The following is a 25552-nucleotide window of genomic DNA, read 5'->3' as shown; positions in this document are numbered from 1 at the left end:
ATCGGGAACTCTGTTGCGTCTCTGCATATTAATCACGCTGCAGGTACCATACTAACGATTAATCACGGGGTATGTCTGTACCCCGCAATTCATCTTGGCCATCACGGGTGTCTATGTAAGTAGTAGGTGTGTCTAAAATTAAGACATATTTCGTACAGTAGTTGCCGAGGCTCATTGAGTCGACACCCAACGCCAGCCTACGGAGGCCTTAGGGGCAAATAGTCAGGCAATCGCAGGGTGATGTTCCCGAAATACGATATCCCAAAAGTCTGAACCCCGAATCATTCTGATTTACATCCGATCATGGCTGAGATGTGAGCATCATAATAATCTTCAAGAATTTACTTCCACCGGTTGATGCGAGTGATATATAGTGTTGCTGCTCGGTTATGGTGTGTTATGAGTGGTCGTAACTACAAGGTAGGTTCTGGCGGGGTATTCACATGCTCATTCTTAATCTTCGTTGGTCCTACACTAGCACCGGCAGCGTCGGTATGTATCGCCCACCTTGTGCGGGAAATCCTCCGAGCCCGTGCCCTACCCGAATATAAAAAACGTCTTTTAGCGGGGAAGGAGACCGTCAACGCTGGGTAGGCTGTACAGGTAGCCGGGCATCTCTTGGGCTCGGGAGAAATGGAGAGATACATGCTGTTGATCAGGCGCAATCAGGACATAGTACTGGCACGATATATTGAATCGCAGACCGTTCTGCCGCCGCGATTCTGTTCATACCACAGGCGCTCATGAAGTATCACTCGCGGAGAATATGATTAGTCACCGAGGTAGTCAATCTCGTCTCGCCTGGTGGCCCAGCGGAAGCCCGTGACGAAGCGTATAAATTCGGCTGGTGCCGAGTCACGGCTGGAGTTGTCTCGCGCACGACTTTAGGCCATCTAATCACACAACTGGGACCTAATGGGCTTGTTGGAATTTGCGCTTATCGTCACGGAAGAATGATCTTCGGCAATCTGTTATATTATCGGTAACGGGTGGCGGAGTTTTAGTATCGTCCTGGCTTTACACGATTCACTCTTGGTACGCGACCTTCTTTCGCTTCCCCGTCTAGGTAGTCGGCCCATCGTTGTTCCAGGAATTGATACCAACTGCTGGACCACCGTTCGTCCCGACTATTGAGATGCGTAAATCATACAGATGTTGTACGTCGTATCATGTCCTCCAGGTTACCGGTGGCGGTAATGCGAGCATGGAAGGCAATGGTCTCACACCAGGGCAAATGGGGTGGGACGACTGAGACTATGGCACTGTAGTCTCAAGTGATACAAATAACCAATTTCACAGCGACATCATGCTCGAGTAGAGTACAATGTGTTGAATGTCAAGCTGTATCCTTCACCACTCTTCCATAGGTCCAGCTTATCTGCGCGGGGCTGGAGATCAAGAAGCATTTTTTCCACCCACCCAACATCACTGCCATTCCTGAAAACAAGCACTGAATCCTGGGGTTGACGGATGGTAGTATCATGGAATCAGACTGAGATTTGGGTGTTGTCACCATCGGCGCTGTTCGGCCTCGTTAAGCGAACTGTGTTGGGCGGCGTCAAGCTTGTTTCTTCGCCCTAGGACAAGGCCTTCCACGCCATAAACCCTCCGCCGCCGCACCTGAAGTTCGGTGCCACAGTTGCCGTTCGAAGATTCTCTCTTGCCAAGTTACCTCGTCCATTTTCAACACGGAAAGGTTGTGTCGCAGTCGGCAAATCGTCATCTCCACGGGGCGTCGGGCGAAGCTTGGCAGGCCTCCTCGTCCTCCTCCTCTGGAACCCGAGGCCGCAGGCTTCCCTCCGCTATCGTCACCAAGAACACGTCCCTCTTGACGGTATTATGCTTCGAAGAGTGGCCGTACAAGTCGTCGTCGTTGCCGAAGAGGATGGGTGCTAAGCGAGCCTTCCTGCTGGTCGCTTCTGTCGGCGTTCGCCGTGGCGCCTTCTCGACGGACGAAACGATCGGTTCGCCGACACATGTCATCCTGGCCGTGTTCTGTTTTGGAAGAGCAGTTAGCGAAGTTACCGCGACGGAATAGCACCTCGGTGGAGATAAGGCCCCCCATCACGACGATTTACCCTCGTTTAGTACCTTCTCTTTCAGAAATCTGTGGCCGCGGTCACCGGGTTGCCGTCTCCACCGGTGGTGGGCCGTCCCGGCGCGTGTACATAGCGATCGGAAACCGGCGCGTCGTTGCGATGCCTGCAAGTCTGACTGCGGTCAACAGGTTACCGTCCCCGCCGGTGGTGGATGGTCCGTCCGTGCGTAGCGTTCGATAACCGCCACCGGAGTCGTCCTGTACTGCTCATTCTCTTCAGAAAGCCGGTGCTGTAGCCGTCGACATCCCATCACCACCAATGACATGGCCTCCCTCATCGTGTAGCGCTTCGAGGGGATGCGGTCGATCGTCGTCGATCGTCGCAAGGAGCGTAACGCGAGGTGGTAGTATTCCGAAGTGTTTTTGTGTGGATGCAGCCGAGTCGCATAGCACAGGAGCCTCAAAGGTACCTTCCGGTGAACGGCCGGGAATGCCGCGTCATTACCCCGGCCAGGTTGCATGAGATCGCCATTGCGTAGCACGGCGTGCGATTACTCTTCTCCACTGCGCCTCTTGCCACCACCACCCTCTCAACACATCACCACCTCGTCTTTTCAAACTCGGCAGCGATGGCGTCGGTTGCCGATTACAACAAAGATACCCCTCCTACCCTGATGACCTCGCTTCCCACGGACGCGGCGAGCGCGAGCGCGCTCGTGGACGACGGCGCGGCCGCAAAGTTGACAGAGATACTGCGGTCGGAGGTGCGCGCACTATTTCCCGTTGCGGTCGCTGCGGCTCTCGCTGACAGAGAATAGATCGGTGTCGCTGCACTCCTTACGCGTTTGAAGCAGTCGATTTCGTCGAGCAGGGTGTGTTCCCACCGCGGTGTACGCGTGTTACTACCGCTGACTAGGTGTGCGATAGGACTTTGCGGTTTTCTTGAAGAAGCGGGCGATGCTGGAGGACGACCAGGCGCAAGGTACGTGACGGTTGTCTATCTACGGGAGGTTTCGGGGCGGGGTGACGGACTGGGCCGGAGTGCGAATGCGCGTCCACCGAGCCGAGGCCTCTCACGCGTTGAGTGTCTGGCGACGAGGCAGGGGAAAGCGCGGGGTAGAAGCTAGTGCGTTCTCCCGTACAGTTCGCTAACGGACCGCATCTTCGCGCAGGTATCCGAAAGCTATGCAAAGCCACCATCGAGTCGCTGCGCAGACCGGACTGCCGGCAGGAATCGTACGGACATCAGTTCGAGGGGATAACGCGCTTGCACGATCGGCTGGCGGAGAATGGTCTCGACTTTGCGCTGGCTCTACACCAGATTCACGATGAGATGCTCGAGTTGGCAAACAACATGGAGCGCAACCGCAAGCATTGGAAGCAGACTGGGACTACAGCTGAGAAGAAGGCGCATGATGCAGAGCAGGCCGCGGAGAAGGTTCGTTGTTCCCGGGTTTCGAGAACGTGGGCAGGAGGGACCTGTTGGCTGATGGCGATGGCGACAGGCGAAAGCGAAATACATCAGCTGTGCAGAAGAATACGACCGCGTCAAGACCGGGGCGCGACCTACCAAGTCGTTCGGCTTCAAGGCATCCAGATCCGGGTCGCAGCACGAGGAGGAGCTTCACCGACGCGTCCTGGCTGCTTCTGCCGACTACGAGAGCAAGGTGCAGATCGCGAATGCCAACCGACAAGAGTTGGTTGCAGCCCTCCGTCCGCAGGCTGTTGGTGCTCTGCGAGAGCTGGTCCGGGAGTGCGATGCCGGCTTGACGGTACATCTTCAGAAATACGGTGCGTGTGATTGGATATTCTTACGGACCGTGATGATCGCTAACGGATACAGCCGAACTCAACGAGAAACTCATTCTCAGGAATGCTCTGACGATAAACCCTCCGGGCGAGCCAGAACGTGGTATGCAAATCGAGTCCTCTGTGCGCCAAGCAGTAGACTGATGCCTGGTGGACTAGAAACGCGCACGCTCCGAGATATGGTGGGCTTCATCGACAATGACAACGACTTCAAGTTCTTCTTGTTTGAGTTCTCGTCGAAGACGCCACTACCTCTAAAGGAACCAGAGCTCAAGTTCGAGCCTCACCCGGTACGTATGGGGTGGAAAGAGGCAGGTAGTGAGTATTTCATCTAACATTGTGTCTTAGAGTCTCGTTGCAACACAACCATTCCATCAGCAACAACAGCAGCAACATCCACAGTATCTACAGCAGCAACATCAGCAGCAACAACATCAGCAACAGCAACACCAGCAGCAGCAACACCAGCAGCAGCAACACCAGGAACAGCAACATCAACAGCAGCAGCATATGCCGCAGCAGCAGCAGTATCAACAGCAGCAACATCAGCAGCAGCAGCACTTCCAGCAACAGCAACTTCCGCAGCAACTTCCGCAGCAACCTCTGCAGCAACCGCAACCCCATCAGCAATACGGCATCCCGCAGAATACCCCCCCGCAAGGCGTACTGGGTGGCATACAGGGCGGCATACAGGGTGGCATACGCAACCTCCTTGGGAATGGCAACGGCAACCGTGGCAGCCCCGTCCAACTCAATTCACCAGCAGGAATGGCCCCGCAAGATCCCCAGAGCGCTATGGTTCCAAATGGCGGGGGGTTTGGAGCAGTCATTCAACAGCCGGTCACCTTGCCCATCGCTCAGCCCGTCCACCCCGGACAGGTACCAATGCTGCGCTCGGATTCGCAGCAAACCGCGGTGCACCCTACATCTCTGAACCCGATCTTCGGAGTATCCCTAGACGATCTGTTTGCACGCGATGATCTCCTGATTCCCAAGGTGATCGAAGAGTGCATACAGGCAGTGGAACTCTATGGGCTCGACGTCGAGGGCATCTACCGTCTCTCGGGCGATAAGAAGCATGTCGACCAGATCAAGATCATGTTTGACAATGGTAAGCCGGGACCGCGTCGACCCGGGAGTGGATGCTAATGTGACGCAGACCAGAACCTGGACTTCCGCCGTCCCGAAGATTTCTTCCACGACGTCAACAGCGTCGCGAGTGTGTTGAAGCAGTTCCTGATGGAGCTTCCGGACCCAGTCATCAGTACGACAGTCGCCAGCCCCCAGATCCAATATGTATCCCGCTGACTTGAAATCCAGCGAACGAACTCTACGCGCAATTCATCGGCGCATCCAGTACGTCAATCCGCTCCCTTGGGTTCCGCAGGCACTAACAGGTGTCGCAGAAATCGACGATCCCGTCAGCCGCCGCGATGCGTTGCACGGATTGATAAACCAGCTGCCGGACCCTAACTACGCCATTCTTCGTCGTCTCATTCTGGTTGGTTGTCTCTGGTCATCTGAACTCCTACTACCCGGTATTGACGATTCATAGCACCTCCACGCCGTCCAGCAGCATGCAAACACGAACCGGATGAACACCGGGAACCTAGCCATTTGCTTTGGGTACTGCCGCCCTTTTATGTTTCTTTTTTATCTTCGGGATCGAGATCGTTGACTAACCCGACACGACACAGGCCGACGTTGATGTGCAACACGAACGCGAACATGGCCGACACCGGCTGGCAGGTGCGCGCGATCGATACCGTGTTGCAGAATTGCTTTTCTATCTTTGTGAGTCAAGCCACTTTCCTGCAACATCGATGGTCATTTTCCGCTAACAGCGCGGGTGACAGGACAATGAGTGAACTGGGTATCGAGGTGGTGGTGGGGGTGGCAACTGTGGCGATTTTGGCGAGGGTGGCGTTGGGAACGTACGAGTTGGGAATGTATCGATTGGACTGTTGTAGTGTACAGAACATGTTTTACCAAAGAAATTGAATGCGCTTTGGAGCCCGCCAAACCACGGTATTCTTCAGATATTATGTTCTCCTCCGCAACCGGTGTAATCACGTGCGCGAAGAAGGTGAACAGCTTCCCTTGGTACGGTATTCTACCACACAAGCTCTCGTACCGGCAGTTCCTCCAGCCCATCATCCTTCCGCTTACCCTCCTGCTTCCCCGTTCTCCGCCTAGTAGTGACAATTTTACTCCACAACCGCATCACAGCCGCTATCTCGCTTTTCAGCCCCTGCACCACCTCAACAGCAACAACAGCCTTATCCCTAAGCACGACGTCATACGTCGTATGCTCACTTCATCATTGTCAGCAACCCACTCCAGCCCCCGGGCGTCTCCACAGCAAGAGCTTACTTCGTCCACCTTACGACGCCCGTGCTACTACTCCACGTGAACAGCACCGGCGCCACCCAGGAGTCTGTACCATGTCCGCTGGTACGAGTACAATCCTCCACCCGGCAGTCAGCGCGATGTGCTAGCTGCGCCTCAAAGACCCACGCTTCTATACGCGCGGTGCGCGAAGCTGGGTGGTTACGGCTCATGGACAGCAGGTGCGCTTGGAGGTGCGCGGTGATGAATAAGTGACGGCGTAGCGCCAAGAGGCGGGTCTGGGGTGTTTCTTGGGACCAGTAAGTAGTCGAGGATGGGGAGTGCTGGTTGAGGCGGAGGTGGTGGGAAGGGTCAATGGTGGGGGCGGAGGCGGAGGTTGAGCCAGGTAGAGGAGAGATGGAGGGAGGAAGGGAGGGAGCGGCGATGGGCGGGAGGGCGCCGGTGGGAGCTAAAGCTGTGGCGTGGGAAATGGGGATTGATGGGGTGCTGGACATTAAGGCGGGGAGGGGAGGTGGAGGTCGCTAAGGTTAGGATGGTTCGGAGTATCGGCTAGTGTGTGCGGTGGGTATCGTTGGCGAGGGTAGGGTGCGAGAAGGCTGACAGATGGAGGTCCATTGGTAAATTAGGTATCAAGTGCGGTGCGACCGAGCTCGCTCCACCGCCTTCGGACAGTTCGGACGTCAGATTGACGCATGCGTCGAAGCCGACTGCGAATGGCGGGGGTGGTCGGTGCATGGTGCGCCACAAACTAACGTGGAGAATGGCGGGGATGTGCCACAGTGGTGGCGCTAGGGTACTCGGCGTCAAGTACCGCTCGGCTATGACTGCGGACTACTGCTACACAGGTGGGACGGTCAACTGCACTCTAGTGTAGAGTACGTGATGACTGTGTTGTTCTACAGAACAATCGGCTCTTGCAATCCAGAAGCTGGCTGCTGTTCAATGACATCGCGACAGCATCGCTCAAATGATCTAGTAATCAGCCGCAAGGTCGAGCCAAGTACAACTATCGCACGGTGTGACTCGACGAGTGCATTCGTATCAATGCCGATAGCGATCACCAGCGTAACGTCGGATGTGGGGAGGAAAGCTCCACCAGACTTGGAGGAGGATGAGGATGAGGCGTCGGGGGCATAGCAACAGTGCCCAGGAGGGTACTGCGTCTGCAGCCGGTGCGAGGAAGGAGGAGATGATTATACGCGGTGATAGTGTCTTGGAGCGGAAGCGGAAGACGGGGGAGAAGCGATGGGGCAGGGGAAGTGGGGCGCGGCATCGGACTGGTCGGTATCGGGGCTTTCCCCCCGACTGGCCAAGGCGGGAAGGAAAAGGAGTTCGTTGGTTCGCCATAGTCTAGATAGGCTGCATGCGAAATAAAACAGGAAGATCTCTCTCTATCACAAGCGTAGCGGGAATGAGAGGTCGCCAATTCACAATCGAAATCTGCACTTCGCAGAGCCATTCATGATGCGGCAACATTCATCCCAATCCCCTGAGTATTGAGTTCCACGCGAGTCGGAACGCAGGATTCAATCGTTCCATTACTGTTCTACCGGGGGAGAGGGCCGGGCGATCTATACCTTATATACTCTCCACCTCTATGAACAATGTACGTACCAATAGTGCTGGTTTTAAGGGTGGACTTCGTCACTTCTTCCAACGATGAATAGCGGTTTCACTTTGAACGTTGTAGCAGGATGAACGATGTGCGACTCCCGGTCGGACTTCAAGAGTAGCTACACGGTGAAAGCGAAACCCATGTTGTCAGCGGGAAGTGGTGATAGTTAGGCAGGTGAAGAATCGCAAACAGGTGGAATGAGGGCAGCGGGGTTTAATGGGAGAGGGCATAGGGGAAGAGAAGAGGAGAAGAAATGAGGAGAGCGGGGCGAGGGGGGTTTATAGTCAGACATTTCTGCAAGTCGACACTTCCGGACTATGGGGTCTCGTGGGAGCTGCAGCATGCAGGTCGGCGGATTCAAACTACTCGTGGGTGTCGTGATCGTGGATGCCGTGGTCGTGGAGACGAACCTCGCTCAAGTATGATTCCTCGGACCGCATAAAGAGGGAATATGAACACGAAGTTTACGGTAAAAAAAAAGTGTCGAGCAGGAGCAGGTGATATTGTGTGATTATCCCACCACCAGCCGGTATCGAATTCCTCCTCTGATAGCATCTCAGCATTCACCGTATCTCATGAGCCGCGCAGAAACAGAGAAAAGAAAAGCTAACAATCCCCACATACAACAGGGCTATCCAGAGCTCTTTCTATCGCTCAATCCAAGCGGTCGCCAATTTCCAGCCCAAATGTAACTAAACGCATCCCGTAGTCAAAGACTACATCCGGACACCTCACGAAAAGCGTGAAGATCCACCACATCGAACTCTCACTAGGGAGCCAATCCTCAAACACCATCCCCCGCAGCTTAATACATATCCAACGCGAGAGCTTTCACCCGCCTAACCTGCCGATACAGCCTTCGTTGAGTCCAACTTCCGGTCGCAAACCCCGCTTCCCTCATCCGACGTTTCAAAAAGCACAGCGGTCTGTACACGGCACCTATCGTTTGCGCTACTTCCAAGCTCACCACAAACCGGAGCAGCAACCGAATCAGCGTGGTGAGAGGCACCATGTTGCATACGGCTCGTGTGGCCCGAGAGACGTTGCGCAAAGATAGGTACTCGCTGATGCTTGGAAGATGATCGATGATATTGAAAAGTACCTCCGCTGGGAAGTGGTAGGAGGGGGAGAGATCGCCGGGTTCCATCGTCAAGGAAGGAGAGGGATCTCCGGGTTCTCTCGTAGAGGAGGGGGAGGGATTGCCGGCTTCCATCGTCGATGAGGGCGAGCCGGGGGGGGGGGGTTGTGGTTGGTGTGAGGTGGGTGGTATACACTGTGGATGGTGCGTGGATGGTGCGTGGATGCAGGCAGCTCGGGCGTCGGTTGTCGTGGGTGACATTTCTCGGACCTAGCGCAGTTTGTCTCGGGCCTAGTCCCCGTGTCACCCAGATCCTACAGACTGCGACTGCCACAGGTGACCCCAGGTTCCCTCCCAAATAGTGGCCGTCAATATGGACCTTAGCTTCGGAGGAGACCTTGGGCACCGGAGGGCATACTCGTGCCGACAGGCCGCAGTCTTGCAAGCTAAGGGGCAGATGATGGGAATGTCGAATACCTAGGATTGAGCACATCGTTTACAAATTACCTCAATTCGTCCGGTAGTCGGTGCGCATCAGCCCAGCTGCCCCAACCAACAATCCTATCGTGCCTACAGTCTACACAAGTGGCTTATGATAGATCATAACGTGGGTACCCTAGTAGGAATGAGCACCGCGAAAGAAGTCTTAAAAATCAACGATCTAGTCATGAGTCATGAGTTACGATGTTTGAGGCCGGATGGCGGTTCACAGATATCACTCGCCGGAGCCGCGGCTGCGGATCTTGTGCCCTGTCACTGCAACTGTGTCGATTGACTGTTGTGGCAAGTTCCAACTACCCCGCTGAGTGGTTAGGTATCTGAATCCCATGGGTAGGAACGAATGGCATGAATCTTCCAATTTTCATGATCCGGCCGAACTTTAGTCTTCGCAACAGCTTTCTCGTGATCCACGACCTTCACGTAGGCCACCTTCTACTCTTCAGATCTACTACTCGGGAACTGGGATCTTTGCTGCACCCTTACAGGCGATCCCAGTAACAACCGGTGACTGGACGCCACGTGCCCAGCAATGACAAGACGCCAAGCCCACGTAATCTCTACTGTAACGTCGCCTCGTCAAGCCTCACGTGGCAACGCCACACGCACGAGAACTAGTCACTTGGATAGACAGACACAGCGAGGCGGCGACAGAGCAACACAGCGACACAGAGACGCGGCGACGGGACCACACGACAGAGCTACACCACCGCCTCTACTCAACTACTTTCTCGAGTCCTTCTTCTCCTCCCAACTTGTGATGGTAACACCGACGGCTGCTAGGTGGTTTTGGCGACGGAGATGTGCATCGTTAAGGTGGGAGGCCTGGGATGTTTGTTGCCCGAGGGAATCAGATGGACGGGAAGCGGTTGTTCCATTGTGACTATGGTGTGTTAGTAGCTCATCAAGGGGCGGTGCAGATTTTTTAGACTTGGGGGAGGAGGGGGTGAGCGTTCAGCAGTCATTGTAGTTTGCAAAGACACGGGCTGGGTGGTAGATATGGTGTGAAAGGGCTGGGGGGTCAACAGTGGCCGTTGTTTCGCCGGTATTCTTTGGAGGTGGGGAGGTGGTTGTGAATAGTGAATGAGGGGCGGTGCAATTGCGGGGTAAATTAGGTCGGCGGTGGTGAAAGGGCAATTCACGCCGATCCCGCCGTCATCCACCATGAAAGCCGGCTGTTCTGGCAGTGCCCCCAGACTACCACGGACCTCACCTTTCTCGCGAGGTATCAACGCGAACGGCAATCCGCAACCCTGACTACAAGATCACAATGCTCGCGAAACGGCTCCCGGTTGCTCGGCTTCTCTCCACAGCCACAGTGCGGGGCCGTTCAGCCCGGAAAAGCTATCGTTGAGTGTCCGAGCGTTTCCAGACTGGTGCAAAGTTGATTCGGAGGCAAAGGGCACACAAAAGCACTTGCTTTCCGATTCTTTAAATTCAATATGGTGGTCAATTCTGGATCGGGGCTATAGCTACAGGGCTTCACTAAGGTTGACATCGCCATTCCGTCATCCAGCCGCACGCATGGCGATCACGCCTCAAGGGCACATCTTAAGGCCACGCCCAGTCCGAGCGCCACATGGTGCACTTCCTCACTTGTTGATGGTTTCGACCCAACGACAACCAGCTAAATGAGGACTTACCTCCTAGCAGTCCGTGCGGCAATATCCGCATTGCGAGATACAGACGCGAAGCCCAGATCGACCAGCCGACGTCCAGCCAGGTGGCGTGACGTGGCGGTAGACGTGGCGGTAGATCTTGCTGGCATCCGGAAAGCGTTTTGGCTTCGAAACGGGGAAGGCGAAGTAGAGTAACGCTGGATGGCGCGAGGACTAACGGACGGCCATGCGCCTCGCTCGTGCCAGATGAGCGGCCCCACCTTCACGCTGTCTGGACGGTGAGCGGCCTGTTTGATGAATCGTGATGATGGGGTTGATGATGGGTGAACGATTGATTGCTGATGATGATCTTGGTCTCAGTACAGAAAAGGTAAACAAGAGAGTCGTCCGTCCCGCTCCTCGTGCCTCGTCTCCCACCACTAGTCCACCACTTACTAACATGATGTAACGCTCCACATGACCCCGAGACAGATGAATTTCTACCACCATGCAGAAGTGATCACTCTCCGTCGAAAAGCTCGCCAGCCGCCGACAAAGTTCACCCCCCGCTGAAAAGCTCATCCTCCGCCGACAAAGTTCACTGTCCCCTCTAAACCATCATCAACATCAGGTCCGCCTCCCTTTCGCTCTGGATTTCCTTGACCCGCCTCTGACTACCACCAGATGACAATGCAAACAAACAAGAAAAAAACACAAGGCAGTCCAACACACAATCACTGATCCGACCCGCTCAGCCATTCCCCCCATCTCAGTCCAACAAAGGATAATCGACAGACTTACCTGGCAAACATGCCAGCCATCCACACAGGTCATAAGTTAACAGTTAGTAGTTCGTGGCCGATGTATCTCCTCTCTCTCTCTTCTATGAGTTCTTCTCCTCCAACCACTCTCTCTCACTCCCCGGGCTGAATGAAGCTTCGACCCGGAGTTTATCCCCCTCCATCCATAAAATATACGCGCGTTGCCCCGCCTCGCTTCCTGGTGTCTCGAGACTCGATGCTAACGCTGTCAGGTTGTATCTCGGCGGAATCTTTTCGAGTCGAACGTTTAACGAAGACTTTTAAGTCGTCAAAGTGGTCATTCTTTGTCTTGTCCGGCGGTGGGTCGTGAATTTTCCGTACGTACGCCGTGTTGCCGTTCGGTTTTATGTGCTCCAAAATGCGAGGTGCTGACCATCTGTGCAACAGCTTATTGCCTTTCTGGTTGTCGAGTGCTTTGTCGCGAACCAATACTAGATCTACCTCCTTCGGCGGTGACCAGCGAGGTTCGTATTTCGATTCTCTGGAGTCTTGGGTTTCGCACAGCCGGTTCGTTGCTCGCTCGCCATCATCGTCGCGCTTCATCATATAGAATCAAAATTGGTGGGCATTGCACCCGATAATATCTTCGAGAGATGTCGCCGCTGCTAGCCACTGTCGTGCTGTTGCAGGTGTTGAGTGCGATGACGCCGGGTTAAATCTTAACAGGATTTCCGCTGGCGAGAATCCGTGGATTTTGATCTGGCGGGTGTTGATGTCGATTACGCCATTCGATATCATGAGTCCCCAATGATCAATGCTTCCCCTCTTCATAGCTTGCAGCCTTATCCTACCCATGATCATTTGCACATAGCGTTCAGAAAATCCCACTGACGAAGGTTATGTTATAAGTGCTGGTATGAGCGTCACGCCATGGCTTTCGAGAAGTGATCGGAAATCTTTGCCCACAAAGTGGCTGCCGTTATCGCAAAACACCGTCCTCGGCCAACAAAATATTGGTACTATCGACTCCAGGATCGTCGTTATAGTCATCGCTTGCGATGGCCACTCTTTGAAACCTCCTGCGAATAAAAATCTCAAGAAGTAATCCACCATGACCAGAATGATTCGATTGCCAGTCGTCTTGCACGGCGGGGAGATAGGGCCGATGTAATTCATCCCAATCATGTCGAAGGGACTGAATTGCACCACCGTCTTGAGATGTCCTGACGGTTTGATCGGTCGTGTCCGATGGCACATCGGGCAAGACGCCACCCAAGTGGCGATATCGTGAGTCCTCAAAGGCCAGTAATATTGCCCGAAAGCTCTCCCTGCCGTGATACCTGTGCTAAAATGACCATGTGTGTCGTGGATGTTTGCCAGCGTCGTCTCGATATCCCTGTTTTTAACACATAGATTAGCCGTCCATCTCTCTCTCTGTAAAACAAGGTGCGGTATTCGCCTCCCCCATGCCCCAATACAAATCTAGTCGACTGGTGTTTTATCTTCCTTTTCTTCTGCCTTCTCATATCCTCCTGTTCCCACGACCAAACTAACTCTCCTCCCAACTTGTATAACAGTATCTGTCGGTAATCCGGCTCGCTCAACCAGTCCTTCCACAATTGTTATTGGTTTTCAAATTCCTCTTTTTTCGAAACCGCCTCGTCGTTTTTCCATCCCGTTTGATCCTCTGTTGTTGGTAGCCCCACTGCCACCACCTTAATGATGCCCTTCTCTTCTATCATTTTCTGGTCGGCAGCATTTGTGGTCTACTCTCTTCCGTGGCCTCCGCAGAGTGCAGGTTCTCCGTGAGGTGCTGGTGGATATAGCATCCTGAATGCCTAACTCCGGGCTGACGAAGGTGGATTTGCATATATATACCCCTTGTTAATGGCCGGGGGTGTCTGGGGTGAAGCCAGATTATTAACCAGGTTTGCTGTATTAAATCGACGCTTCCTTGTTCGAGGTATGATTGTACGCAGTAGGCTGAATAATTGTTGCCGCAGCGCCGAGGACGCATCTAACAGCTGTGCAAGTGTTGTATTTGGTTGAATCGAGTTGATTACTTCTTCCAAATTGTATTGTTTATCACCTCTCAGCATTAGGATCGGTTCTGGCCTCTTGTATTCCTCGCGCTTGGCGAGTCTGTGTTGTGGTTGGGACGCTGATGGGCCATTCGGTGTTTCCCCCAAATCTTCCCGTTCCAGTGGGGATTGTGTGTCAGTGAAAATATCACCCAGTGTGTCCGTCATCTTAGGTATCAACGGGATTCCTGTATCTGCAGATAATCCCTCTGCAGCATCTTCCACTGTCGGTGGCGAATAATGAACTGCCTCTTTCTCCCGAGATCGATCATGTAAAAGAGGGGAGTTTTCTGTGGATGCCACCGGGCTCGCTGTATCTTCATAGCAAAGCAGTGTTTCAATCGCTGTGCCCTGGACGTTGTAGCTTCGCTGGGCGGGCGTGTCCGGTACGTCTCCAGTTTTCCGTTTCTCTGCCATCAACGCATTTTCCACCACTCCCCTAACAGCTGGTATCCTCGCTAGAATAGCACATGCAGATGCTGCATTCATGATATCTGGGCGTCTCACTACTTGTACACCAGCAGCGCGTTGAAACTGGTAGCCTTTCAAGTTTGGATCCACAGTAGTCATGTTTTCCTCAGTCGGACGCAACAGGCTCATAGTTGCTTGACTAACTGCTTCCTCAATTTTCGCTTGTTGTTTTGCTTTGGCCAGTTCTGTCAGAATCTTCCTTTTCAGGTCTCGTTGTTCTTCGACCGGCAGGATTGTTTCCACTGTGCATTTGTCTGGGAAACGGCCGAAATTGCTACATAACCAGCATTGAATACCACTTATGTCAAATGGATAGCCCATCCTTCGCTTTCCCTGTGACGCCGGACGGTCCCCACCGGGAGTAGTGTGGGCCGGCTTCTTAAAATCCTGCGCATTATCAAGTTTCTCAAGCAGTGATATCATTTTGGCCAGAGCTTCGTCTGTCCTGTTCGTCTCAGGTTGTTTGGGTTCCAACTGAGCTGCCGCAGCTGGGGCCATCCCCCTCGCTGGGACCAGATAGTCTGGAGTGGCAGATATCCCTCCCGCAGATTTACTGTCACTGAATGGGTCCGCCTGTCCTAGTCGCCTGTATGACCCCATTACTTGGACAATACTTGCGTAAATGTAGCTGTATATTTCTCCTCCCCCCGCGAGAGTTCCACTCTGTCTTTATGGAAATCATCCTGCATACCTCGAACAAAACGCATCGCTAAAAGGTTGCTGAACTCTGGGGTGTTTTTTTTGTTGATCAATTTTGCACGGTGCACATACGCCGCTATGGATTCCGATTCACCCTGGGCAAGGCTGGCTATCCCATTCTGTAGTTCACCCGTTTTCTGGCCCGCTTGTTGCCCATTTCCAAACTTGCCCTTAAAGGCTGCGACAACCTTCTGACAATCCTTCTTGTCGGCCTGAGGAACATCCAGGTTCCACCTATTGGAAGCGTACTCCTCCAGGTCCAGGTACTGGCGGAAGAATCTCAGTCGAGTCTTGTCGGTAGGTGCGGTGCTCTCCAGTTGCTCGGTGGTGAACTCAATGTCGTCTAGGAATTCCTCTGGAACCTCTGACCCGTCCCTAATGCCTTTGAAAACCTTGATCCTGATGGTATTCCCAGTTGGACGACGATGGTGCTCGGTATGATCGGTGGTGGCAGAAGACTGTATATGTAGGGAGGGAGTCAGCGAATTTCCTAATTCAGATGAAGGAATCACCGATGGAGGGGATGGAGGAGATTGAGATTGGAAAGTAATATGAAAGATTCCTTCTTCCAGCTGTAATTCGCAGTAATTCCCTTCTTCCTCTTCTGATCCGCTAGAATTGTCCGACAGCGTAAGCTGATTTCTGTATTGCGATGGGTTTGAAATAGTGGTTCTCTCGTTGGGGACAAAGCTACTTGCCACTTCTGTCTCGACAGCTGTGATATGCTTCTCGTCGAGGTAAAGTTCAGGGTGACCGTTGTTTGGTATGCGTGACCGTACGCTTAGCAGTCCTAGTGTGTAAAATTCAGCGAAGCCCTGAACGTATGGATTGCACACTGCTCTTGGTTCCAGCCTCCTGAACTGTTCCCTAGTGATCGTTTCGAAGGCCGGTGACTCCAATTTCACCTGCCTCCTACCGAACCGGTTTCTTGTTGTTGTTGTTGTTGTTATTGTTGTTGTTGTTGTTGTTGTTGTTGTTGTTGGAGTTGGATTTCTCTCCTCCCTCTTTCTCTGCTCTTCCTCTGTTGACACGGCACTGTAAACTGTCCTCTGCTGTTTTAATTCACTCCGAGTCAGAGCACCATGAGCGGCCGGTTTGATGAATCGTGACGATGGGGTTGATGATGGGTGAACGATTGATTGCTGATGATGATCTTGGTCTCAGTACAGAAAAGGTCAACAAGAGAGTCGTCCGTCCTGCTCCTCGTGCCTCGTCCCCCCACCACTAGTCCACCGCTTACTAACATGATGTAACGCTCCACAACGGAGGTGATCTTTAGGCTATCTCGCTCTAGTGGTTTAATCCTCACTAAACTTACACCTGGGAGGGTGGCCTGGCGACTTCCGTGTTCCGCTAGCAGCAATCGGCCCTCCCCTCCACCCAGCCCAGCAGTCACACGGGAGCCGGTCTTCTCGAAGGTTCAAACATCAAAAGGACGACACCGTGAAGCTGCCATGCACCCACCCTCACCGCTTCCAGCCCGGCGATTTATCCACAACCACTCCCCTCCATCTCGCTAATGTTCCACCTCACCACTTTCGAAGCACCAGTAGCGACTCAGCGATATTGGTTTCCACCTCGCTGACCGTGGAGTTGGACGTCGCTTGGCCCGCATCTATCAGCAGCCCCGCACAATCCTCGACACCGCAGAAGCCGTGGGCGCTGAAAGCCTATCTGCGCTTGATGGCGCAGCTCCGCGTAGGGGAGGGGGCACGCGCCACGTTGCACTGGCTCGAGAACGCCAAATGGAGCGACCTACCGGGCTGTCCTGGCAAAGCGGACACCACCACCACCACCCCCTCAGACGACCTGTCGCTCTACCAGCTCGAGTCACCCGGGCCGGTGACGATCTCGGCGTACTGTACAGGGTCCAACAAAACACTCCCTCTATGTAGGTAGGCCGTACCCTACAATACTAACTCCATTTCTGCCAGGAACGACACCACGTACGAGGCCGAGCCGCTGGGGAAGTATGTAGTCGGCGCGAGGATCACGCATGGGGCGTATGACTTCCGGAATCACTGGAGGCGTGTGGTTCTTTATGATCTGGACGAGAAGGTGTGCAACGGGTTGAGGCCTGAGGTGGTGGAGGGGGGGCGGGTGGAGGAGGCGATTGTTTATGAATTAGTGGATGGCTGGTTGGGTGGTGGGTGGGGGGGATATGAGGAGCAGGTGGAGGATGGTGCGATGGAGGGGGGGGAAGATGGTGGGAGGGTGGGGGAGGCCGAGGCGGATACGTACTCTTATTACTATCCGAATAGTAGCGACATGAAGCTTTGACAAATTTACGTCTTGTTGCTATAATCACTCGGTGACTCATTCACTCAGGATGTATTGCATGAGCGGTTTCCCTTAATTAATGACCCAAAGTGCACATGTGTCTCTGAGACGAGATTCTGTGTGTTTGATAGGATTTAGAATGGTGTCAATGTTGAGACGCGTGGTAATTTATCAGGATACACTGCGTATCACTCGGCTTCTTCCGGCAAAAAAAAAAAAGGTACTAAAACCAAAGGTGACTGTTGGTGCTGGGCACACTTGAGCATCGAAGGGGGCCAAAAAGCGGAACGATGGGTCAAACAGGCCGCGAACAAACCAGTGTCGAGTGGATGCGGTACAACCACATGTATGTATGGGAAACGCAAGTTCGCCATTCCGGCATCACTAGCCAAACAGAAGAGACGAATCGGCGCGAAGAGGTGGCAGGAGGAACAGGACGGGCCTGGGATAGTATTACCCATAAGGGTTTCAAGCCTCCCCTTCAATCCATGAAGAAACCCGACAACACGTCAGTAGGCTGTACATCAACCGAGTCAAGAAGCAAGAAGCAAGAGGACCACCGGTGATGGCGGTGCAACCCCTGCAAACAGGCTCGCGATCACCTCTTCATACCAGCGACCAGTGGAGGACCCCAAAAAAGGCGATGTAGACCAGGATCATGAAAGAAACTGGAAGGGAGACAGTGTTCTACATAGACCAGTCCCGACCAAATTTGGGCATGGTCGGGTCTGGTCGGGATATATCCCGACTAAAATATTTTAGGTCTGGTCGGGTCGGTACATATTCCGACCAAAACATTTTAGGTCTAGTCGGGTCGGGATATATCGCGACCAGAAAAGTATTAGGCCTGGTCGGTCAGGTTATATCCCGCCTGACCCGTCTGGTTGGCCGACCGGTCTGGTCTATGTAGAACACTGACGGGAGAAGAGGAAATGGAGCATGGAAGACCGGTTCGCAGACGAGCGCTGTTGGGAAGCAGTGTTAGAATACCGAAGGACGGCGAAGATGGGGAAGAAAACCTTAACAACAGAGGAGGAGGCCGAACAGGAGTTTCCGGAAGGGTACTGTGTCCGGGAATGGTGCAATGAGGAGTGTGGTCATGTTTTTCTTCTGTAATCGTGAGGTGGGTAGCGTGTGCGCGCGGTAGGCGGACAACAGGCTGTAACTTCATCAAAGATTAAACACAGTCCCGACAAGGCGATATTGACAGGTGCAAGAGCTCAGTTCAAAAGTAGTAGATGTGACGAGTAGAAGGTGGTCTAGGCGGAACACGGGGAAGCTTTTGCGAAGACTGAAGTTCGGCTGGATTGTGGAACGGTGGGACCTGGAAGATTCACACTGTTTGTCTGGACTATGGGCGTCGAGTAGCGACCACTCATCGGAATAATTGCAAATTGCGAAAACTTTCAATCGACAGAGCCTACGGGTGACAGGTCTAAGTGAAGCACTGGATGCGCAGCACTGGCTTCAGATCTTCGGCGCGTGATACGTGTGAACCGCTGTCCGCGATTCCGGCCTGGAATATTGTGACTGATGAGTTGATTGTTGGATTTCAAGGCCTCTTTCGCGGTGTTAATTATTACTGTTGAAATATATAGGTAGACAGATGATGATATTGTATTCGATACAGAAGAAGAACCCTTCGTTCACGGCGAAGACCCCTATTTAAGACTGAGAGGCCATGTAAGTTTGGCCGCCGAACAAAGTTGGCCGCTGATCAGACTTCGCCGAGCCCGCTCATCAGAGTTTGCCTGGCCGCCGTCGAGATTCTTCCACCACTAAACCTTAACTAAGATCTCCGGGCGACCAAAGTTTGACAGGTTCAATCCTACCAGACATCCCGAGCGTCTATCCCGTCTGTCCCAAGGAAAAACCGCGGACGGACTGCGGCAGGCAGGCAGGCAGAGTCCTTCACCATCCGAAATTCCCGCAGTCCGCAGCCCACCACCGGTATACGCATATGACCTACCACAAAGCTCTCATAGCTCATCATGACACATGAGCGTTGTCCACGTCAGGTACTCCGTTTTCTAGTTGGAGACCAAGCGCATTTTCTCCGCTGTGGAAATGTAGAGCCCCTGCTTCTTTTGATCACTCTCTGAGCGGGCATCCTGGGGAATCTATGGTCTTCGCAGTCTCTAGGTTTCAGAGTGACACACAGAATACCACCGAGGGACTCTGCGCTAGTTCCGAGAAACGGCACCGAGGGACAGCCGACGCCCGAGCTACCTGCATCCTCGCACGCTCCACAACTGTACCCCTCAACGAACGATCAACACACCCCCGACCCCCCGCCCCCCTCCTCGACGATGCAACCCTGCGATCCATCTTTCTCCTCGGCAATGGAACCCGGTGATCCCTCCCCCTCCTCGACGATGCAACCCGACACTCCCTCCACCTCCTACCACCTCCCGCCGGGGGTACTTCTGAATATCATCGAAGAGCTTTCGAGCATCAACGAGTACCTATCGCTGCGCAACGTCTCTCGGGCCACACGAGCCGTATGCGACATGGTTCCCTACTCCGTACTGCGTCGGTTGCTGCACCGGTACATGGTGAAACTCGACGTACCGCAAAGGATCGATGCCGGGTACATACCGCTGTGTTTTTTAAAACGTCGGATGAAGGAAACGGGGTTTGCGACCGGAAGTCAGACTCATAGAAGGCTGTATCGGCGGGTTAGGCGGAAGAAAGATTACGCGTTGTATCTGTTTGATCTGGCGTGATGAGTTCGGATGTAGTCTGTGGCTTCGAGACTCGTTTACACGAGGGCTGGAAAGAGGCGGCCGCTTGGAGCATATGAAATACGGTGAATGTTGAGAAGCTATGGGAGGAGGAATTCGATACCGGCTGGTGGTGGAATAGTCACATCATATCACCTGTTCCTACTCGACACTTTTTTCTACCGTACACTTCGTGTCCACATAGCTTCCTTCTGTGACCAAGCAACCCATACTTGAGCGAGCTTAGTCTCCAGGACCATGACACCCACCAAAACTTCCAACCTGTCGACCCGCAGCTCCCGCGCAAACCCATAGTCGGGAAGTGTCGACTTGCAGAAATCTTTGACTATAAACCCCCCCCCTCGCCCCGCTCTCCTCATCTCTTCTCCTCTTCTCCTCTTCTCCTCTTCCCCCTCTCTCTGGTCTCATTGAACCAGTCTGCCATTCTTCACCCGCAAACTATCACCACTTCCCGCTAACAACATGGGTCTCAATTCCATGGTGTAGCTACTCTTGAAGCTCGGCCAGGAGCCCCACATTTTTCATTCTTCTCAATCGTTCTATGTTCACAGTTAAACCACCACTCATTGTTGGAAGGAGTGACCAAGTTTACCATCAAAACCCGTACTATCGGTACGTAAATCGTTTCGCCGGCCCTCACTCCGGTAGAATCGCAATAGTCGACTTTCCCAACCTTCAAGCTGCCTGGACAGAGGTGATCTAAGTATAGGCTATTTCGCTCGAGTGGATTAACTTCCACTAACATTGCTCGTGGTAAGGTGGGTGATGACATCCATGTTCCGCTACCAGCAATTGGCCCTCCCCTCTACCGAGCTCAAATTCCAAGGGGTGAAACGGGAGCCTGTCTTCTGGAAAACCAAAACATTAAAGACGCTCCATCGTGGCCCTGCCACTTGCCCACTTGCCCACGCATCTACGTCCCCCCGATCCCCACCCCTTCCAGCACCGCAAGTACTCCAACCACCGACTAGATCCCCGCACAGTGGCCACTGCCTCCCATCTCGACAATGCCCCAACCCACCCACTTCCACAGCACCGGCAGCGACTCAGCCAAGTTACTGTGCAGCTCGTTTACCATCGACGCGGAGGTCGCTAGACGCGAATCGATCAGCAGATTCACAAGGTCCCCCTATATCCCCGAGAAGCCTCCGCTCCTCAAAGCATATCTGCGCCTGATGGCGCAGCTCCGTGCAGGGGAGGGGACACGCGCCACAGCGCAATAGCTCGAGCACGATCTCCCCGGCTACCCGCGCGAAGAAGCCACCACTACCACCCCTCAGATGACCTGTCGCTCTACCAGCTCGAGCCTCCCGCGCCAGTGATCATCCCGCCGTACTGTACCGGGTCGATTCTTCTTACAAAGTACTCACTCTAGGTAGGTTACAGCACATCTCGCATATCACCACGATAATACCCAATTCAAGGTGGCATATATTGAGCGCTTTCGTCTACCGAGTCTACATACCTCCAGAGGAGCGCGGAATAATCCAGCTGAGGTCATCGTTCCCTATAATTCTTCACGGCTAACAATATTGCAATGGCATTCTCTGGATTCACTTTAGCTACGAGAACTATCAGAGCGAGGAGGCATAAAATCTCGTTTCGCAAACGTGACGAAGCACGGGGGGAGCAACACTACAGTCAGACAGCATGCACCAGGTCACATCGAGATAGAAAGGTAGGAATGTAGCGGAAGAATCAATTGGCCTCCGAATCTCCCTCCACCAGCCATTCACCCTCAGCGTTCAGGATAAATCTAATGAATACTACAGTCAGACGGTATGCACCAGGTCACATCGAGATAGAAAGGTAGGAATGTAGCGGAAGAATCAATTGGCCTCCGAATCTCCCTCCACCAGCCATTCACCCTCAGCGTTCAGAATAAATCTAATGAATCACAGTCCTCATGTAACCAGAAGCCGCAAAGGCCAAATGGCCACCAGCCCTCTGCATATCGTCGTTTCCGCACCTATTCTTAATCTCCTGGCCTGCCCACGCAACCGAGGGGCAAGGGATTGTCCATCCCGCCTTGCCACACAGCGAGAGAGCACCGCCCTTGTACCATTGCAAGCGTGTGCACTTGCTCCCCCCATGATTGTACTGGCCACAATCATCCCTCGCCTTCTTGGAGACCTTCAAGACGACGTTGTCGATCTCGTCGAAGGTGGGAGACGCCCAGGAGGTCTTGCAAACCACCGTGTAGTGTGGTAACCCGTTCTCGTGTCTGTGCTCCGGGTTCGCAATGGCGTCATCGATTCCCGGGATCTCGATCATGTGGTATTCGGCGGTGGACTCGTTGGCCTTGTTGTTGGACGTGGCCGCGACGCTACCGGAGCGTGCAAGGATGCCGGAGGGAGCAGCCGAAACCACCGCGGCGATGGTGGAGAGGATCGGGAGGATACACAAATTGATCTGCATATTGATTGTTGTGGTGTGTAAATATTGTCTTTGGTGATGTGTAATCTTCGAGAAGGAGGGAAGGATTGGATGGTGGATGATGGATGGGTTGTGGATGGGAGGTTTATAATGGGAGCAGAATGTACGTGAGCGTTATCGGTTGTGTCATTCGTGTCAAAATAGAAGATAATCTCAATGCTTGTCATGTTCAATTACTGCACAACTCTCCGGACTGGAAGCCCTCTACATCTACAGAATCCCTCTATATCTACAGAATCCCGAGTCCGTCCCATAGGTCATGGTATAGTATACCGATGACGATGCGCGCCGATCGTCTGCCAGCATTACTGTGGTCTGCCAGCATTTCTGCAACTGTCATAACCACATTCCGGACGCCTATCATTGCTGTGGTCGGCATCGACACATTCCGCACGCACAAACTCTGACAATTTGCATTAAAGGCCCTAAAAATTCGCGGCAGGGCAATTGGTTGGACTTTAGCGTGCCTAAACGGGGACGGAAGTGTGGTGCAAAAGCAGTGTAATTGGCTGACATAACAAGTGTTTTCAACCAGGTGGCCGCTAACCTCCTGGGCCGTTATAGGGATAGGTCAGGAATGAAGTGCTCGAACACTCGTTGCTATGGTAACTTGAGAAGCTTTTGAACTTCGGATACTATCAAACCTCCGACACCATGCCCCTCCGAAATCATGCCCCACGTATCACGGAAAAAATACGGGACTCAAACGATCAACACAAATGTATGAGGATTACAAATTATCAACTTAATATTGACCGAAACGATGATACAGACCCTTTCGCAGAAGATTTATCTGTCATTCGTGATAGATTACAACAACCTGATGAATCTGCGCATTTTCGCACCTGATTCTGAGCAAATAATTGTATCGGGGGTGTAATTTCTAGTCGCAGTAGGTATATGATGCCTGGCAGAGCTGGTGATTTCTTCGTGTATTGAGGGTAACTATTGTTGACGCGTGTGGAATGTTGTCTGTAAGGGCGGACGTCCAGAATGATGATTCCATCCAACTATCTCCCAACCAGTCGCCCAGCCGGTCCCTCAGAGTCAACGCTGGTTATGAGCTTTTGAGTGGTTCCATTTTTTGTACTACTGGAATGACGCTAAAGTCCAACCAACCGCCACTCCAGCAATTTTGAGGACCCTGAAGGGTGCTAGCTGGCATGACGAGACTCATCCTTCAGTACTAAAACCAAAGGTCATTTAGTAAAGGCCGTATGCGACAATAAACTGATGTTTTCTGTCTCTCCCGTAAGCTTTGGGCTCAAGCAGTACGCATGTGTAGCCAAGACGAGATTGTGTGTGTTTCATAGCCGTCGGATCGGTAGGTCGTGGGCGTAGGATTTACATGGAAACACAAAGTATCACTCGTCTCCTCTTTGGCCGCATAAAATAAATACCAAAACGAAGTCGCCGTACGCTAACATGACGTGGTCGTAGTGAGCGCCTGTGAAGCTCGCGGCTAGGTCAACATCTCTTTCGTGGAACGCAGGGATGGCAGTTGCCAGATCGGCTAGATGGCAGGTGATTTCGTCTTTGCGCTTGTTGAAGGCGCGTTTGGCTCGACATGGTTGCCTCATGAACAGTGCATAAAAATCTACACATCACAGACTACTCGAGGCCGAAATTATCCGTTCTCTCTACATAAGATCTACATCTGTGAATCAATAAGTTTATAAATCAACCAATCCGCAACCTACAACTCAACAAACGCACGAATGCAAATGGGCAGCCAATATCTGACGGTCCCCGTCGTGATCTCGCCTGACAGCACGTCAAAGCTACACTTGGATTCATCCGCGGGAGCGAGCGGTTTAGTTTCCAATCCTGCATGTGGTTCCGGCAGCAGAGTCCGGTGGCGCGGGCGATGTGAGAGGCACTGCCGCTGTCGGTAGTACTGCCGATCCTACGGCGGGTGATCGAGCCAGTGAGGGATTGATATTGCTCTAATAGAGGTGAGGAAGGATATGCAGGATGACGCGTTCGATACCGGCACGGAAATCGACAGGCTCGTCTACAGAGAGGTCGAGTTGGCCTGCTTTCAGATTCTGGACATTGAGGAGGTGCCAGAGCCAAGAACGGTTTTTGTGGTCGGGCCGAAACCGGTTTGCTGGTACTAGAGCGCGAGCGCTGGTGGTTATGGGACTATTTTACTTAAACGGCGGCAAGGAGGTGGCTTTGGCTGACAACAGCAACCAAAGCGAATTACTAGCTGGCTAGTACCCTCTACTGCGGTATTATCATTGTTTCAAAACAAGATCAGATCAGATCACCTGCTGCAAACTGATGTCGCGGCATTGTCGCCTGGCTCGGTCACAGTGGGGAGAAGCGTGTGCGCATGTGAAATGGAATATCTGCGCGATGTTCATAGTTACCTGGAGTGAAGATGTATTTATCTTTCGAGGCGTGGCATGATGAAATGGAGCCCAAGATGGTGGTCACTCAAGTCGTTATCGTGGCTGTCAAAAAAACTGAGGTGTTTCCAAACAGGTGGCGGGCCCAGCCCAGGAGTAGGACTGCCGGTGGTGAGAACGTGGAAGCACCACTTTAATGCTTCGCGACGTTCCCAGTTCGGTATCAAAGTTTGGAAACTCTTTCTGAAATCAGCGGTAACACATAAAGCAATGAGTGTCCTGTCTGGCTTCAAAGGATACCTCAGGTAAACTTGCCCTTACGAGGGCATACAGATATCACCGGTGACCGGGCCGACTCGGCCTCCTGTCACGCGAAATAGTCTACAAGGTAGGTAAGTACCTTTGATATGTGGCCACGCCGATCACGGCGGAAGACTCTGGATATGCGCGAAAACATTCCCTTCAACCTGCACGGAGATGATTGTGTCATGGTCCCATCTCAAACTCAAAAGACTCCCGCATTCAAAATGATCCGCACGCGGCCACAATACTATATCTACGACTCTCCGCCGCCGCGCATTCCTCAAGCTCATATCCCACTTGTTACCCCTTTCCCTATAACACCTGATCAATCGCAACAAAACACACCGATGATGAGCAGTGCACAACCAACCTCCAGTCCTCTGCCGCATCCGGCAATAGAGGATCTCGAGCACCTTCCCGGCATCTACGAGTATCTCG

The 25552-nt window shown here is 53.0% G+C and overlaps 3 protein-coding genes across 3 annotated transcripts; 1 reads left to right on the top strand and 2 right to left on the bottom strand.

Annotated features, from left to right (window-relative positions):
- Positions 1-2487: 2487 nt before the first annotated feature.
- Positions 2488-5966, top strand: BZA05DRAFT_145714 (uncharacterized protein). Its single transcript, XM_051478949.1, has 14 exons — positions 2488-2802; positions 2857-2910; positions 2966-3020; positions 3211-3476; positions 3544-3829; positions 3882-3947; positions 4007-4137; positions 4196-4958; positions 5007-5111; positions 5168-5203; positions 5254-5348; positions 5403-5473; positions 5545-5641; positions 5704-5966. The coding sequence occupies exons 1-14, from the start codon at positions 2668-2670 to the stop codon at positions 5713-5715; spliced, it is 2172 nt and encodes a 723-aa protein (XP_051336440.1). The 5' UTR covers positions 2488-2667; the 3' UTR covers positions 5716-5966.
- Positions 5967-14333: 8367 nt separating this feature from the next.
- On the bottom strand, positions 14334-16995 carry BZA05DRAFT_421304 (uncharacterized protein; the record flags this gene model as incomplete). The annotated part of the gene is made up of 8 exons (XM_051485699.1): positions 14334-14369; positions 14443-14572; positions 14990-15025; positions 15070-15455; positions 16238-16277; positions 16316-16330; positions 16531-16667; positions 16948-16995. The coding sequence occupies 8 exons, from the start codon at positions 16993-16995 to the stop codon at positions 14334-14336; spliced, it is 828 nt and encodes a 275-aa protein (XP_051336439.1).
- Positions 16996-21908: 4913 nt separating this feature from the next.
- Positions 21909-22439, bottom strand: BZA05DRAFT_447802 (uncharacterized protein; the record flags this gene model as incomplete). Its single annotated transcript, XM_051487192.1, has 1 exon — positions 21909-22439. The coding sequence occupies one exon, from the start codon at positions 22437-22439 to the stop codon at positions 21909-21911; it is 531 nt and encodes a 176-aa protein (XP_051336438.1).
- Positions 22440-25552: the final 3113 nt, after the last annotated feature.

The sequence above is a fragment of the Tricharina praecox genome (genome assembly GCF_024521635.1).
Source record: "Tricharina praecox strain CBS 144465 chromosome Unknown BZA05scaffold_26, whole genome shotgun sequence".
NCBI classification, from domain to species: domain Eukaryota; kingdom Fungi; phylum Ascomycota; class Pezizomycetes; order Pezizales; family Pyronemataceae; genus Tricharina; species Tricharina praecox.
The sequence above is the reverse complement of the archived record's forward strand: the minus strand, read 5'-3'. Positions and strand labels throughout refer to the sequence as shown.